This window comes from Nansenia antarctica, assembly GCF_963989245.1.
Source record: "Nansenia antarctica genome assembly, chromosome: 3".
NCBI classification, from domain to species: Eukaryota; Metazoa; Chordata; class Actinopteri; order Argentiniformes; family Microstomatidae; genus Nansenia; species Nansenia antarctica.
In genome coordinates, this window is record NC_137688.1 from 1,812,601 (window position 1) to 1,830,582 (window position 17,982).

Consider the following 17,982-nt stretch of genomic DNA (forward strand, 5'->3'; position numbering starts at 1 on the left):
GCCCAGAAGCGGCGCCCCCCCCTAACCCTCCGCAACAGCAGCAGCAGCAGCACACGATCAGCCCCCAGGAGAAGCAGGAGTTGGAGCAGCTTCTGAGCGGCCTGGAGGGCCCCATGCACCGCCAGGGCTACCAGTCCTCACCGCAGGGGGGAGGAGGAGGAGGAGGAGGAGGAGTGGGAGGAGGGGGTGTGCTCCACCTGGTGCCCGCCCAGGTCCACGTGAACGGGCACCACCACCACCACGGCAACAACAGTATGGACCGCGAGACGGACATCCTGGACGACGAGCTCCCGCCGCTGACGGGGCCGGGGGAGGGAGGCGACAGCGCGGACAGCCTGGCCACCCTGGAGTCCCTGGAGGGGGGCGGGGGGGGCAGAGCAACGCCGGCCGACCTCTACCACCACCACCAGCCCCCCTCCGAGACAGCCGTCAACGGCCGGCGGGGGCGGGGCGACGAGGAGGTGGTGCCGTACCTGGAGAGGAGCGGCGTCGGCGCCCCTCTCCCGGAGAAGAGGAGGACGACGTCCCCGGAGGAAGACGACGCAGGGACGACGTTCTCTGTCGGGTTCACGCTGGCCAGAAGCCTGCCCTCCGTCGCCCAGGAGGCAGAGGCGACGATGACCCCCGACGACCCCCGGGGGGGGGGCGAATCATCCGTCGTCCCGTCGTCGGGTTACATCATCAGCCAGAACGGGATGAACCTGTACCGGTCGCAGTCCTTCGGCGCCGATCAGCAGAAGCCTGCAGCGATGCTTCTTCCCAGAGCGCCGTCCCGCACCACTAGCAGCCGCGACGCGGTCCAGCGAGGCCTCAACCTCAACAACAGTGTGTGGCAGCGCTACGGCGTGCCCGAGGAGCCGCTGCTGACGGACGGCGGCGGCATCCATTTCGGCGTCTTGCCACCGCCGCATGCGTCGTCCCTGCAGAGCTACCGCAGCCTGCCCCAGTTCCCCCTGCTGCAGCAGCACTACCCACCCCCTCAGCGGGGGGACGACGACAGCAGCGCCTCGCAGCAGGAGATCGAGCGGTCCATCGAGACCCTCAACCTGCTCATGCTGGACCTGGACCACCCCTCCTCCACGGCCGCCGGTCGTCCGGGGCTGGTGCCGAAGTCCCAGAGCGCCCCGGAGAACGAGAATGCGGCATCGGTGGTGGTGGTCACCACCCAGCCCTCCTTCTCCCAGACACAGGCCCGCCCCTCCTACCAGGCCGACCAGGCCATCCACCACGCCCATCCGGGAGGCCCGTCCCTATCACACCCCCCCTCCTCCTCCTCCTCCTTCACCACCGCCACCACCACCCACCAACGCTCTTCCCCTGCCCCCCTGACACCGGAGCCCCCCCCGGGCCCTGCCGTCCAGGGCCCCGCGGCGGGTTACGAGCCCGGTCCCGTGGTCAGCCGCCCCCCCCCGGCTGAATTCGTCAGCCGAGGAGGAGGAGGAGAACCCAGGAGCAGTCCTACCCCTTCTCCTCAGGCCTACCCCCCCTCCCAGCCCTCCTACCCCAGCCAGCCCTACCTGACCCAGTCCTACCCCACCACCCAGACCTACCCGACCCAGCCCTACCTCACGCAGGCCTACCCCACGCAGCCCTACAGCACCCAGACCTACCCCACCCCCACGCAGACCTACCCCACCCAGGCGTACCCAGCCCAGCCCCCCCCCAGCGTGGGCCAGCTGCAGCTGAGGCCCATCAACACGTACCCCCCCAGCAGCGGGGCGTCCCCGTCACCCCCGGACCTCCCCCCCGGCGCCTCCTCCTCCTCCCCCCAGCCGAGAGACGCCGAGGCGGGGGAAGGGTTCAGCGTGGAGGGCCTGGTAGCCCAGCGAGTGGCGGGTAAGACCGTAGATCGTACTCTCTCTACTTGTCTCTCATTTGTAAATGCCCCCACTGTCATGTCATGTGATGTGTTTACAATGGACTTCAAATGTACAAAACGATCCTCTCACTGACATACAGTGAAATTAAGAAAGACGAGAAGTTAAATGCTAAACGATAGACAGTCCACAAGGTTGTTGGTGTAGTTTAGTATACCAGTTTAGTACCGTCTAGTACACCTAGAACGTGGGTGTGTCTGACTGCCTTGTTTTTAACTTGGATGTCAGCACAGATTAAGTTTTACATTGCGCAACCATTGCACATCTAGTGGAAATGTAGACTTAAACACTCACACGAACACATCCACCCAGCAGCGTCGCGTAAAGGTCCCAAAGTGATCCTCAGAATATCGCCTTTATGAGGCCAGCTTGACTTTCCTGGCTCAAAGCGTCGCCCTTTGAGCCGAGCTGTTGGCATTGATGTGAGCCTTGTGAGGTCACAATCAAGCCATTGTACACAGTGCTGTGTCTGAGGTTTTCCCTACAAGTCCCCGCACTGCACTCTACTCTACTGCGTCAGTGCTGTGGTCTTCCAAGACCTCTCAACGGAAACACCTACTGATATTTTATTTTATTTTGTTTGTTTATTTATTTAAAAGGGACAATGGACAGTCATTGACTCTCCCTGAATTAGCTGGGTAGCTAGATGACATCAGCAGTCCCTGGGCAGGTAAATCCACAGGGGAAATACGGCCTCAGGTGTTATAAACAATTTAAAACAGAACGAAAACTACAGGACATAGTAATATCACATAAGACAGAACTACAGGATGCATCTGATTCAGTCCACGTGGAACAAAGCCTGTCATGTGGGGGATATGTAAACGTTTGACATTTGATGCTTTTGTTGTGAAACCGAAGACCTTATTTTCAACAGAGAATGTATTTTTTGTCCAATCTGAGTGAGAAACTGTGACGAGCACTAAAAAACAAAACAACAATAACAAAACAAAAAATGCTCATCAAGCACCATCACAACACCATGCTCAGACAGGAAGTGGATGCTGGCCTCTCGTAACCCAACACACACACACACACACACATAACATCCTATTTCTGATGTATTCACTCATTATGCCTGTATCTTATTCACGAGAGATGGTTTGGCAATTATTGAGAGACATATGACATAAGGATACGAGTCACAGTTGTTTATTACAGTATATAAATACATCTCAATTATTTTCTTTTGCTCAATTATGATGTCCACCCCTTCACATGTCTGCCTCCCCTCTTCCCTCTTCATCCTCTTCATCATCCTCCTTTTCACCACCTTGCCTGCTGACTCCCATCATGCACCTGCGTCTACCCAGAATACCTGGCTCGCCTCCGAGGCGTCACCCAGCCTCCCTCTGAGCACCGACGCTCCCTGTCCTTCTCTGGTTCGTTCCCTCCTCCTCCCTCTCCTCCTCCCTCTCCTTCTCCCTCTCCCTCTCCGTCTCCCTCTCCCTCTCCCTCTCCTCCTCCTTCTCCCTCTCCTCCTCCTTCTCCTTCTCCTTCTCCTTCTCCTACTCCTCCTCCTTCTCCCTCTCCCTCTCCTCCTCCTTCTCCTTCTCCCTCTCCCTCTCCTCCTCCTTCTCCTTCTCCTTCTCCTACTCCTTCTCCTTCTCCCTCCTCCTTCTCATTCTCCTTCTCCCTCTCCTCCTTCTCCTTCTCCTTCTCCTTCTCCTTCTCTTTCTCCTTCTCCTTCTCCCTCTCCCTCTCCTTCTCCTTCTCCTTCTCCTTCTCCTTCTCCCTCTCCTTCTCCTTCTCCTTCTCCTTCTCCTTCTCCTTCTCCCTCTCCTTCTCCTTCTCCCTCTCCTTCTCCTTCTCCTTCTCCCTCTCCTTCTCCTACTCCTTCTCCTTCTCCTTCTCCCTCTCCTTCTCCTTCTCCCTCTCCTTCTCCTTCTCCTTCTCCTCTCCTTCTCCTTCTCCTTCTCCTCCTCCCTCTCCTTCTCCTTCTCCTACTCCTTCTCCTTCTCCTTCTCCTCCTCCCTCTCCTTCTCCTTCTCCCTCTCCTTCTCCTTCTCCTTCTCCTTCTCCCTCTCCTTCTCCTTCTCCTTCTCCTTCTCCTCCTCCCTCTCCTTCTCCTTCTCCTACTCCTTCTCCTTCTCCCTCTCCTTCTCCCTCTCCTCCTCCTTCTCCTTCTCCTCTCCCTCTCCTTCTCCTTCTCCTTCTCCTTCTCCTTCTTCCTCTCCTTCTCATTCTCCTTCTTCTCCTTCTCCTCCTCCTTCTCCTTCTCCTTCTCCCTCTCCTTCTCCTCCTCCTTCTCCCTCTCCTTCTCCCTTTCCTTCTCCTTCTCCCTCTCCTTCTCCTTCTCCCTCTCCTTCTCCTTCTCATTCTCCTTCTCCTTCTCCTCCTCCTCCTTCTCCCTCTCCTTCTTCTTCTCCTTCTCCTTCTCCTTCTCCTCCTCCTTCTCCTTCTCCTTCTCCTTCTCCTCCTCCTTCTCCCTCTCCTTCTCCTTCTCCCTCTCCTTCTCCTTCTCCTTCTCCTTCTCCTTCTCCCTCTCCCTCTCCTCCTCCTTCTCCTTCTCCTTCTCCTTCTCCTACTCCTTCTCCTCCTCCTTCTCCTTCTCCTTCTCCTTCTCCCTCTCCTTCTTCTTCTCCCTCTCCCTCTCCTTCTCCTTCTCCTTCTCCTTCTCCTTCTCCTTCTCCCTCTCCCTCTCCTTCTACTTCTCCTTCTCCTTCTCCTTCTCCCTCTCCTTCTCCTTCTTCTTCTCCTTCTCCCTCTCCCTCTCCCTCTCCTTCTCCTTCTCCTTCTCCTTCTCCTTCTCCTTCTCCTTCTCCTTCTCCCTCTCCTTCTCCTTCTTCTTCTCCTTCTCCTTCTCCTTCTCCTTCTCCTTCCCTGGTTCTTTCCCTTCTTCTCCCCACCACTTTCCTCCCACATCCCGGCTGTTAACTGTGTTCTTGCCTGTTTGCATTACTTGTTCTTTTTTGTTTTTCTCTCCCCCCCCCCGCCTCTTTTTTTCTCTATATCAGCCCCCCCTCCCCTCTCCCTCTCTCTCTCTCTCTCTCTCTCTCTCTCTCTCTCTCTCTCTCTCTCTCTCTCTCTCTCTCTCTCTCTCTCTCTCCCTCTCTCTCTCATTCTCACTCCCTTAATGAACTAACAACCTAATGTTCAGTTTATCACCCTTCTTCTTTTGCTCGTGTGACAGTTTAATATAGCTTTTGTTCAATTGAACCCCCCCCCCCCCCCCAGTTTCACAAGAATGATACAAGGAGGCACAAAGGCAGCTCTGTTGCTGGACTCGCAGAGTGCATGTCACAAGATAGCATTCGCCCAGACCTCCAAGGAACAATACCGAGGCCAGGGGAGACACAGCCCCCTTTCAGCTGCTCCTGTCCTCCCTCTGGTTTTAACATTTAGATTGCAGACAAAGGCCACTAAATCCAGGGTAGAGAGAGAGACAGCCCTGCCTTTTCTAAAGCATTGTGAAGGCGTTATCTGTCCACTGGGAGGAGGGATAGACTAGGGATGCAGACAAATGCATTGTTCCTGTCAGAGGCCTCAGGAGTGACGACCAGTCTGCTCTGAAGCGCTGAAGCTCTGAAGCCAGAATTGTACAGGGTAGTAGCCTTGGGTATGAAGGTAGTGTACAGAGTAGTAGCCTTGGGTATGAAGCCAGAAGTGTACAGGGTAGTAGCCTTGGGTCTGAAGCTAGTGTACAGAGTAGTAGCCTTGGGTATGAAGCTAGTGTGCAGAGTAGTAGCCTTGGGTATGAAGCTAGTGTGCAGAGTAGTAGCCTTGGGTATGAAGCTAGTGTGCAGAGTAGTAGCCTTGGGTATGAAGCTAGTGTACAGGGGTGGTTGTGGCGCAGGAGGTCGAGCCGCCGTCTAATGATCACAAGGTTGGCAGATCTGCGGTTCGAGCCCCACATGTCCTTGGGCAAGACACTGAACCCCAAATTGCTCCCAGTGAGCGGGCTGGCGCCTTGCATGGTAGCTTGCCTACCTCGCCATTGGTGTGTGAATGTGTGTGTGTGAATGGGTGAATGAGAGGCCGTTGTAAAGCGCTATATATAAGTGAGGTCCATTTACAATTTGAAGCCAGTGTACAGTGTAGTAGGCCTTGGGTCTGTGCGTGTCCACCGTTCTATTCATAGGGCTCCGTTTTTTTCGTCTGTGTTCAGGTGCACAGAGGGACCATAGAAACACAGTGAGGAAAGTGGGCATCTTGTTGGCCAGAGAGCGTTCTACTCTGTTATATTCACAAAAGTTCAAAGTATCAATTTCATCTGTTACTGGACTAGACAAAAAGGACTAGAATTACGCCTTTTGTAAAGATCTGTTTCCAGTCCATTCAATGGGTTTCTTTGAAAGTGCGGCCGTACCCTGAAATATCACCTTAGATAACCCTCTCTCGGTATACAGCGGTCCTCTGTACGAGTTATACCCAGTTTCAGATGACTCAGATAGACAGAGGAACCTCTCCCCTCTGAGATAACACCACAAACCATCCCGAAAAGGGCCTCCGCGTTACTCCATATAACGTCTCTCCATATAACGTCTCGCTCGAGACGGTCCAAAAATACGTCAGTCCTGAGAATCTCTTCTTGTGTTTTCACAGCTGGAACCCATTAGCCATCGCCAGGGTAACGGTGCAGTGTTTGACAGTGCTCTCATGTGGAGCAGGAGTGCATTCTGGGTACATCTGTATTGTGTGTTTCCAGGTCCGTGAGGGGGTGTGTGTGTGTGTGTGGAAAAGGGCTCTAGACGCTCTTAACGCTACGAGCTCAGAGATTTATCAAACAACGCCTCTCTGTAGGCCAATCACAAGTCGGAGCTTGCACCATGTGACCCGTGTAAAGCCGAGCCATAGGTCGTCAGATGAATAATGTAGGCAGATGAAATATGAACGACACGTGTGTAGGTTTGACATCGCACCACATATACATTACATAAACTACATCGTGCTAATGATGAGGTGCACAGTATTTGCCTTTGAGACATGAATGGTAAATGGACAGACTTATATAGCGCCTTTATCCAAAGCCCTTTACAACGGCCTCTCATTCACCCATTCACACACACATTCACACACCGATGGCGGCAAGCTGCCATGCAAGGCGCCAGCCCGCTCACTGCGAGCAATTTGGGGTTCAGTGTCTTGCCCAAGGACACTTCGACATGTCGCCAGCCAGGGCGATCTGCCAACCTTGCGATCATTAGACGGCGACTCTACCTCCTGAGACACAGCCTCTACCTCCTGAGACACAGCCTCTACCTCCTGAGACACAGCCTCTACCTCCTGAGACACAGCCTCTACCTCCTGAGACACAGCCTCTACCTCCTGAGACACAGCCTCTACCTCCTGAGACACAGCCTCTACCTCCTGAGACACAGCCGCCCCCATGAACAAACTGTGTTCTCTTCAGGAGAATCCTGATGTTGCGGAGATGTCAGATGTCTAAAGAAGTTTAATTTGGTTTCTTCACATTTTCTTCACTATGATTACCAAGGCTGCCGAGGTACATAACAAAAAGTATTTAACGTGAATCTCACTGAAGAAGCGGGAAGTGAAAGGAAACGATGTGAGGAAGAGGATGGGTTATAACCAACGAAGACGTTTTTTACTAGACTAGGTGTTCTCAAAGTCATACTCGATGTCGTGTTACCATAGCAGCCATCTGCGTTTTGACAGTAACAGTTCCTCCCAGGACTGTCCTGGCTGCAGGCTAATGCTACAGCTAGCTCTCCCTGAGGATGCATAGCCAGGTTTTACTCCTCAGGCCATAAGAGGCTGAGTGACTGAAGTGTTTGGAAGTGTTTTCCGTGGTATCCATAACAGCCCTGTTCTCAGGGTGTGTGTGCATGCTTTTCCATATTTGGGTGGGTCCTCCAGGACAGCCTGATAGAAGCAGCTAGCACTAGTGTTTGTTGAATCTAGCACTAGTTATTGTTTGTGTGTGTGTGTGTGTGTTTGTGTGTGTGTGTGTGTGTGAATCTAGCACTAGTTAGTGTTTGTTTGTGTGTGTGTATGAATATAGCACTAGTTTGTGTACTCAGTACTCAGTGGCTAGCTACAGTACGTTCCCTGGAGGAAAACAAGGAGGCTGCTGGGAAGCGTGATCTATTCAAGGACCTTCATAGATCCCTTTTAGATCCCTTTTCTGTGTCATACTCACATGAAGCAGATATCTCCCAGTAGACTGATTAACGACGTATAAGTTCCCTCTAAAACAATTAGTCAAAAGGTCTGTTTTTCATTGCTTTTATTCCTTTTCTTTGCCAATGCTACCATCTTCTTCTTTAGTTTTACTAAGGGTCTTTACTTTTATAATTAGTACCCACTTTCATCCAAAAATGCTTTCTTGGTTATCAAACGATTGTACCCCACTCTACCAGGCAAACACGCATTAGCTGAACACTTCTGTTTCTTCAAGTCCTGTCTGATTCACACAGCCTGGCCCGTCTCGATCCAAACCAGCTCACCGACATTAGCTTATTGGCTCCTTTGAGGTCCGTCCAAAAACCTCCAAGGCGACCGAGAGCACGAGCTCAACAGCACAGAACACAGTTCACGCTGTTCCCCTCCTGTACAAGCGGCGCGTCGCAGATGACAGTGTGTCATACGTTATTTCCCATTGAACTCTGTGGTCTTAACATGGTCATCTAATTGTAGTGAGTGTTGGTTCCAAGTTTTTCCAACATTACGTAAGCGTATTTAAACATTAGTTATTGTGGTTTCTTACTGTGCAACGCTTTGTAACTGTTCCCTCATTTACAGTAGCTTACCAGGAAGGATAATCATCATCCGTCAGCCAGTAAAGTGTCTGTAAGCCATTATTGTGTTGTGTTATGTATGTGGTAAGAAGCACACAACACACCGTAGCATAGCGACACCGTGTTCTACGCCAGACAGAAGCAATCACAGATATATATGGAATGGAATGGAATGGAATGGACTTTATTTGTCATTGCTACAGTACAGGTACCAAACAACGAAATTTAGGAGGGGTGGCTCCCCTGGTGTTAGGAAAGGGAAAAAAAATAAACATTTTAGAAAAAGCATAAAAGCATAAAATCACAAGAAGGTAAGGAGCTGGTTTACATCAATAAAGGCTATGTACACAATCCACTGTACTATACTGCACAGATAGTCAACTAGGGTTGTCATATTGCACAAGAGTATTTTTTCACATTTTTTAAAAGTGTCACAGTTTGCAGGCTTGAAAATGTACATGTTTGTGCCTCAGCACTAGCTGCCATACAATCCGTCCGGACTGTCCTGGGCCCAGAACTTAGGCCTTTGCTGTGTTCAGGGCCTTGACGGCCCTGTGGTAGAAGCTGTCCTTCAGTCTGTTTGTCTTAGCGGCCGGGGTCCTGTACCTCCTGTTCGAGGGCAGCTTGACAAAGTGTACGTGCCCAGGGTGGGTCGGGTCCCTGGAGATCTTGGAGGCCCTCCTGAGACAGCGTGTGTTGTACAGCTCCTCCAGAGAGGGGAGGGGGGCGCCGGTGATCTTCTGTGCTGTCATCACAGATCTTCTGTGCTATCATCACTTAGGCTTCACATCATGATCACAGAGCAATCGATCGTACATACATCACCATAGTAACAATGAATCAAACCCCTGAGTATCCCAATGACCCCTATGTGTGGACGTAACAGGTTTATGCTGTGTGCAGTACCCTTTCATGACCTGCGGGTGTGGAGGTGGTGTGCAGTGCAGAGCATGTGTGTGTTGCCTTGCGTGCTGTGTTACCATGACAACAGTTGTTACCACATCGCGAGCTTAGAATTCTAAGGTTCTATCTCCGTCTAGGGTAGTTCAGAGATATTGAGCGTCAACGTTTTTACATTCTATTATGTTTTATGAGATGGAACCTTTGTATTTTTATTAATTACTAACTCAAAAATGTTAACATTTGTAAAAATAACACCACACAGGCATTAATAAACACCTAATGGATCAGATTATGTAACAAACTAAATTTTGACCAAAAACGGAGATAGAACCTTATAATTCTAACGATTGATTTGAATGGATCGCATGGCTAATCTTTTTTGGGGTGGGGGTTTCTTTGGTCTGGTCAGACGTCCAGTCTCGAGGGATATCGTTGGACGACCCGTCCTCGCCGACCCGGCGTCGGTCCACCAGCGAGGGGCAGTACCCCGGGGGCCCCCCCGACGCAGACGCCCCTGTCCGCTCCCCTGTCCGCTGTGTCTCCCCTGAGTTCGTCAACGCTCTGGCCCTGAACCCTGGAGGCCGGCCGAAGGAGGTACAACCCCCCCCCCCCTCCTCTACAACACCCCCCCCCCTCCTCTACAACACCCCACCCTCCTCTACAACACCCCCCCCACCTCCTCTGTCTGTCTGTCCCCCACCCTCCTGTACTGTCTGTCTGTCCTCTAGGATGGGAACCATGTTACTGAATGCTAATGAATATCTGTGTGTGTGTGTGTGTTTGTGTGTTTACGTGTGTGCGTGCGTGTGTGCATGCGCGTGTGCGTTTGTGTGTGCGTTGTGCATATGTGTGTGCCACTGTATGTACGCCTGTGTGTTTGTGTGTGTACGTGCGTGTGTGTTTGTGTGTGTGTGTGTGTGCCACTGTATGTACGCCTGTGTGTTTGTGTGTGTACGTGCGTGTGCGTGCGTGTGTGTGTGCGTTGTGCATATGTGCCACTGTATGTACGCTTGTGTGTGTACGCTTGTGTGGGTGCGTGTGTGTGTGTGTGTACGTGCGTGTGTGTTTGTGTGTGTACGTGCGTGCGTGCGTGCGTGTGTGTGTGTGTGCACGTGCGTGCGTGGGTGTGTGTGTGCGTGTGTGCGTGTGTGTGTGTGTGTGTGTGTGTGTGTGTGTGTGTGTACGTGCGTGCGTGTGTGTGTGTGCGTGTGTGTGCGTGCGTGTGTGTGTGTGTGTATGTGTGTGTGTGTTGTCTCCCCCCCCTCCAGAGACACATGCACAGCTACAGGGAGGCGTTTGAGGAGATGGACGGAGGCCCCGTCAGCCCCCCCGCCTCTGCTGGTGGTGAGGTGTTCCCCCAAACCCCCGCCTTCCCCGTCTCGCCGCAAACCCCTTACTTCAACCTGTGTAAGTTCCCCCCTCCGGCTGGCAGAGGGCGCTGTGGAGCTCAGGGACAGATAGGAAGTTGGTGGAAGAAGAAATTGAAGTTGCCCTATAGCCACTGAGGCAGATGTGTTTCGTGATGTTAGAATTATAAGGTTCTATCTCCATTTTTGTCAAGTTTTTTTTACATAATCTGATCCATTAGGTGTTTATTAATGCCTGTGTGGTGTTGTTTAAAAAATTGTGACATTTTTGAGTTAGTAATTAATTAAATACAAAGGTTCCATCTCATGAAACATAATGGAATGTAAAAACTTTGACGCTCAATATCTCTGAACTGCCCAAGACGGAGATAGAACCTTATCATTCTAAGCTCACGAGATGTGTTTGTCTATAAACAATATACAGTATATAGGCTACTATGCTTTTACAGTATAATACGCTATGAACTTATTATAACTGTCTGCTCTAAGTCAAGTTTGACCGGTTGGTCTGACTATAAAGATGTGGTGGTGGGTTTTTAAATTCTAAATGTTTCTAAATTCTTCTTCTTCTTCTTCTTCTCTCTAAACTTAAGCGGGATAACACAAAGGGTTAACTCCTACTCAGGTCATGAAGGAGCTTGTTGATGCAAGGCTCTCATCAAACCTTCTCCCCGACATAGAAATTAGGAAATACCATAGCGCATCCTCGACCAAACTAAATAACCGATGTACACTTGCTGAACACTTTATTAGGAACACCTGTAGACCTTCTCATTCATTCAGGTGGTGTAGTGGTGTGGGGAATGTTTTCTTGGCACACTTTGGGCCTGTTAATACCAATCAATCATAGCTTGAATGCCACAGCCTATTTGAGTATTGACCATGTGAATCCCTTCAGGGCCACAATGTACCCATCTTCTAATGGCTACTTCCAGCATGATAATGTGATGATGTCACAAAGCAAAAGTCGTCTCAAACTTGTTTCATGAGAGATGACCATGAGGTCAGAGTACTTCAGTGTTCTTCAGTGGCCTTGCCAAGTCACCGGTTCTGAATCCAAACAGAACACCTGTTGGGATGTGGTGGGAGGGGAGATTCACAGGTTGAAAGGGCACCTTAAAAAATCTGCAGGAATTGCGCGATGCAATCATGTCACGATGCACCAGGAATAATGTGGAACATCTTGTGTTAGTATATCTGAGTAAGAAGGATAGTTCATGATTCTGTCAATAAACACGCCCCCACCCCCCCCACTCAAACACATGTGAAGGACATTTAGGTCGTCACACAAAGAAGTGATTGGGGTTGTTTGGTAAGTTGAAGACGCACGTCCCTATAGTCCCACCGTCCCAGTGAACGAACCGTGCTAGCCCAAGGCTTAGCTACTGTGCTAGCCCAAGGCTTAGCTGCCATGTAGCGACCCCCGCGCTCCCTCTGCCTATCATATCCCTGCACCGCTTTACCCAGCATGCCAGAGAGCAGCACCGATGGCTCACGACACACACACACACACAGACACACACACACACACACACACACACACACACTTATATCTTACACACAAATATATTAAACAGAAAACAGAAAACAGTCCAAATAGGTGCTGCTCTCGCTGTGTCGTGTGTATTGACGTTTTGTTTTGTTGAGTCTCCTCATTCGTCGAGCCAATGTCGTCCGTGTCTTATCTTGTAATCGTCACGTGACTGAGTCACTGCTGCGGTGTATCTGTGTTGTCTTTGTTCAGCGATCCCACCGTTTGACCACATTCGAGGTTAAAGTTGAAATTCCGGTCAGGAGTTTAGGAGGAGTGGACTTGAAACCGGCCTGTTTCCAGTTCACCCAGGGGCACCTTTTCCATTTAAAGTGTCCGCCGATTATTCTTCTGAACTGGAATTGGACAAAATTAACTTGACCCCAAAAACTTGATCCCCGCGTGTGTGTGCATGACGCACCTCTGGTCACATGACATGACTGCCAGTGGCGGGAGGTGACAGTCTGTGATTGGACCACTCGCATGTATGGCCCCGCCCCCCCCCCCGCCATGGAGCATGAACACACCCCGCCCACCTCTACCTGTGTGTCCTTCCTGCCCCCCCCATGTCCACCTGTCACCGTGTCGCCATCCCTGTATGAACGTCTTGACTAGCTCAGCACCTGTGTGTGTGTGTGTGTGTGTGTGTGTGTGTAATTAAGAACGCTAATGAATGTAGCCTGATGTTGTGTAACGGTGTGATCCTCTCTCTCCTCCCCCCCCCCTGCAGGTCGCTCCCCCCCTGGACTGGCCAAGACGCCTCTCTCCTTCCTGGGCTTGAAGCCCCACAACCCAGCGGAGATCCTCCTCAACCAGAGTGGCTCAGGTGAGTCTGCAGACCCCCCCCCCCCCCCCCCCCCTGCCTGTTAGCATAGCATCCAAGCCTCGAAGAACCTCTTAGCATAGCATCCAAGGCTCGAAGAACCTGTTAGCATAGCATCCAAGGCTCGAAGAACCTGTTAGCATAGCATCCAAGGCTCGAAGAACCTGTTAGCATAGCATCGTATTCCCAAATGCTCGGAGAACCTGTTTAGCAACCTAGCATAGCGTCATAGCCTTAGGAAGGATACTAGCGTAGCATAAGTAAGTAAGTAAGTAAGTAAGTAGCCTTAATAACCGATGGTTCTCGAGCCTAACGGCCTATCTCCTGTTTCTGTACAAAACACCTCTCTCTCTGCCTCTCTGTCAAGCTTTGATACTTTTCCCTCTTTCTGCCATCATCTCTCACACACCATACCCTCCTCCTCTCCCTTCTTTTTACTACTCTCATTCCCCTTTCCCTCCTCCTCCTCCTCCTCCATCTCCTCCTCCTCCTCCTCCTCCCTTACTGTCTCTGGCATTTCACACCCCTCTTTGCTCTCTTTCTCCTTCTCGTGTCTTTTCCCACCCTGTCCTTCCCTCTGTCCTACATGCTTCAGACGGGGAGGGTAGTGAGGACGAGGGAGGTAAGGACATCAGCAAAACACCACCAAGTCATCTAGCGTTAGTGACAGGGTCTGGTGATAAAGTCCCCAAGTAGGAGGTCGTTTTTCAGTTTTTTTTTTATGTGTCGTACATTAAAATCTGAAAATAAACTCCTAAAAAAAAGTTCTGAAACGTTATTTCGGGCGATTATTCCTTCCCTTTAATAATACCAATTGCTATTGTATCTTATATCGTTGGAAAGCCAGATTAGTCACCTTTACAACGAGGTACAACTTGGAGGATCATGCATTCGTGGAATGAGCAACACAGCTAAACGTTTGGGTAGCGGCCCAAATTCTTTTTTAAAGGGGGGCAGTAGAGTCTTAGGAGGCATAGTAGAGGGGAAAAGCAGGTGTCTCAGGAGACGCAGCGCTGGGGGGGGTGGTAATATCTCAGGAGGAGCAGTTAAGGTGCGGGCGATTATTGCTCCCCTTTGATAATATTGTATCTTATATCATTGGAAAGCCTGATTAGTCACCTTTACAACAAGGTACAACTTGTAAGGATCATGCATTCGTGGAATGATCAACACAGCTAAACGTGTGGGTAGCGGCCCAACATTTTTTTAAAGGCGGGCACTAGAGTCTTAGGAGGCATAGTAGAGGGGAAACGCAGGTGTCTCAGGAGACACAGTGCTGGGGGGGGTGGTAATGTCTCAGGAGGAGCAGTTAAGGTGTAACCTGAAGAGATGGAGGTCTTCAGTCTCTGACGGAAGATGGACGCAAGAGACGCCATGTTGATGCCACCTCTCTGTGTCTCCAGAGACGCCATGTTGATGCATCTCTCTATGTCTCCAGAAACGCTGTGTTGATGCATCTCTCTGTGTCTCCAGAGACGTCATGTTGATGCATCTCTCTGTGTCTCCAGAGAAGCCATGTTGATGCATCTCTCTGTGTCTCCATAGACGTCATGTTGACGCATCTCTCTGTGTCTCCAGAGACGTCATGTTGATGCATCTCTCTGTGTCTCCATAGACGCCATGTTGATGCATCTCTCTGTGTCTCCAGAGACGTCATGTTGACGCATCTCTCTGTGTCCCCAGAGACGTCATGTTGATGCATCTCTCTGTGTCTCCAGAGAAGCCATGTTGATGCATCTCTCTGTGTCCCCAGGGAAGCCATGTTGATGCATCTCTCTGTGTCTCCAGAGCCATGTTGATGCATCTCTCTGTGTCTCCAGAGCCCAGGAGCTACGTGGAATCTGTTGCCAGATCAGCGGCGGCGGGCGGGGGGATGCCACCAGCGTCCCTCGTGACCCTCAACCCCCCGGGCGACACGTCGGACATCCGACAGACACCTACAACCCACACCTACAACCCTCCCCAGGCCAGCAGCAGTCCCATACCCAGCTCAGAGGGGTGAGTACACACACCACCTTCCTCCCAGATACATACAGTAGACAGATCAATAGATAGATCAGTAGATAGATCAATAGATAGATCAATAGATAGATCAATAGATAGATCAGTAGATAGATCAATAGATATATCAATAGATAGATCAATAGATAGGGCAATAGATAGATCAATCAATAGATCAATGAATGAAGATGTTAGGCATTCGTATGAAATGGACAGGGTTCCCACGGGTCCTTGAAATCCTTGAAAGTTAATGAATAAGGCCTTGAAAATAGACATGGGTCATTGAAAGTGCTTGAATTCCCCTCTCTCTCTCTCTCTCTCTCTCTCTAAGAAATATATATATATATTTTTTTAAATGTTTTACGTAATTATAGAGACCATCTAGTGTTCACACATTCAAGCCTCTCTTTTTAATTGTTGTCTGTGAGCGGAGAGTTCCTATTATATACATGTTAATCTAGATCTAGATCAAACACTTGTGGATCACGGCCCCAATGGTGCTCATAGGAACATTTAGGAGTTGAGAACTCCAGTAACCAATGCCATTACTACGCTGCTCAACAATCTTGTTACGAAGCTCTTGGGAGAGCTCTTTGCCTCTACCCATCATGAGATGCTTCGTGTAGGAAAGCTTGGTGAAAAACGATTTGTTTACTTGCATTCAGCTGTGAGAAACCCTTTTATAAAGAATGAAAGTTCTTGCCCAACAACATGCACTAACCCTGCTGATTCTAATCACCATTGGTAGGAGAAATCATTAGTGACATACGCTGGTTTGATGCTTTTTCTTACTGTGTTCAATACTTTTTTCCCTGTATTATTCCACTTTATTGCACATAGCTTTTTTTATGGTTTGGATTTTTTTCTTTTCTTTTGGTTTTATTGAGTTAATACCGATGTCTGGAAATATGTTGAATACTTATTATCCTCAATGTAGTTATTGTTTTTGAATCTCATAAATAGTGTCATGCTGTAATCTCTCTCTCTCACTCTCTCTCCCTCTCTCCCTCTTCCTCTCTCTCTCCCTCTTCCTCTCTCTCTCTCCCTCTCTCTCTCCCCCCCTCTCTCTCTCCCTCTCTCCCTCTCTCTCCTCCCTCCCCCTCCCTCCCTCCCTCCCTCTCCCTCTCCCCCCCCCCCCCCTCTCTCTCTCTCTCTCTCTCTCTCTCTCCCTCTCTCCCTCCCTCCCTCTCTCTCTCTCCCTCCCTCCCTCTCTCTCCCTCCCTCCCTCCCCCTCCCTCTCCCTCTCCCCCCTCTCTCCCTCTCCCCCCCTCTCTCTCTCCCTCCCTCCCTCTCTCTCTCTCTCTCTCCCTCCCTCTCTCTCCCTCCCTCCCTCCCTCTCCGTCTTCCCCCCCCCCCCCCCACAGAGACCAGCCCTTAGCCGACAGTAGCGTGAGCCCCCTCTCCCAGCTGGCCAGTGACTCTGGTTTCGGCTCCCAGCCGTCTGAGACTGCCTACCCCGCGCCCACTCCCACCCCCTTCCACCAAGCCCAGTACGCCCCCAGCCCCTACTCCTACCAGGCCCAGAGCACCATCCCCACCCCCTCCGCCCCCTACACGGGCTCCGGTTCTCCCACCCGCTCTTACCTGGGCCTGGCCTCCCCCACCCCTACGCCCCCCTGCCCGGCTGCCTGGCAGGGAGTAGCTACACCTCCCCTGACTCCAGCCCTCCTCCGTCGTCGGAGGTCATCCAGCTGCTCAACTCCGCTCACCCAAACCCGCCTTCGCACGGGAGCGTGCCGGCGCCGCACCGGACCACGCCTCCCCACGGCTCCTCCTCCTCCCACAGCCCCGGCCTTCCGCACCGGGTGGCCAATCAGGGCAGCCCCATCATGGCCCGTCAGGGGCAGCCGTCCCCGGCCAATGGCCTGGAGGCGGGAGCATCAGGGATGATGATGTTGGCCGGTAGTCCCGTCCTAGGCCGACTTCCGTCTTTCTCGCAGGCGGGGGGCGCCGGCACGCAGGGTAGCGGCGGCCGCAGTCCCGTCCTGGGGAGGCACGCCTCTCTGGGTGGCAGCAGGGACAGTCCCGTGTCCCAGAGGAGCCCCGTCCTCAGCCGGCAGACGTCCCTGAGCGAGGCCTCCTTCTCCCACCAGGGGGGCGCCGCCACCAGCCCCCTGCTGGGCTACCACCACCAGGCGTCCTCCCTGACCCACCCCCACCCCCACTCCCACCTCCACCAGGGCTCCTCCAGCCCGGTGTTGGCCCGCCACCCGTCCAGCTCCCAGGTGTCCCAGCGGAGCCCCAGTCTGGACCGGCACCCCCTCCTGCACAGCGGCTACACCACCCCCGACCCCGCGGAGAGGCACGGGGGCACCCTGTCCCGCCAGAGCAGTTCCTCTGCGGGGTACCACCCCCCCTCCACGCCCTCCTTCCCCCTGTCGCCCGCCACCGGGTACCTGGACGGGTCGGGGTTGACGGGGGGGGTCCGGGGGACGCAGGGAAGCCCGGGCTCCGCCCCCCTCCCGGGGGCCGCCCAGGTGGAGGCCCTCCGCCCTCAGCTCCCGGAGAAGAGGCGCATGTCGAGCGGCGAGCGGCCGAACGGGGGCGTGGCCTCCTACGGCGGCACCCACAACGGGAAGGTGTCCTCGCCCGTGTCCAGCGGCGGGAGCGGCGGGAGCACGCCCAGCTACTTCCACACGCTGCCGGACTTCTCCAAGTTCAACATGGCTGGTAAGAGACACACACACACACACCTATAGACCTGTACTACTACACTGATACTGTCATAGCAACCACAACAACAACAACCAACAACAACAACAACAACAACAACCACAAC

The 17,982-nt window shown here is 52.2% G+C and overlaps 1 protein-coding gene across 1 annotated transcript in view; it reads left to right on the plus strand.

The window, feature by feature from the left end:
- The window catches only part of LOC308153197 (tensin-1-like), a gene marked incomplete at both ends in the record, with an annotated part of 215,051 nt that overhangs the window by 185,315 nt on the left and 11,754 nt on the right, over positions 1-17,982 (plus strand). The window contains 8 exon segments of the mRNA XM_080526283.1: positions 1-1,229; positions 1,362-1,836; positions 9,891-10,075; positions 10,750-10,888; positions 13,110-13,205; positions 15,023-15,200; positions 16,568-16,767; positions 16,839-17,873. The exon segment at positions 1-1,229 is cut by the window's left edge and continues 297 nt beyond it. Coding sequence (XP_080382409.1) covers positions 1-1,229; positions 1,362-1,836; positions 9,891-10,075; positions 10,750-10,888; positions 13,110-13,205; positions 15,023-15,200; positions 16,568-16,767; positions 16,839-17,873 — 3,537 coding nt within the window.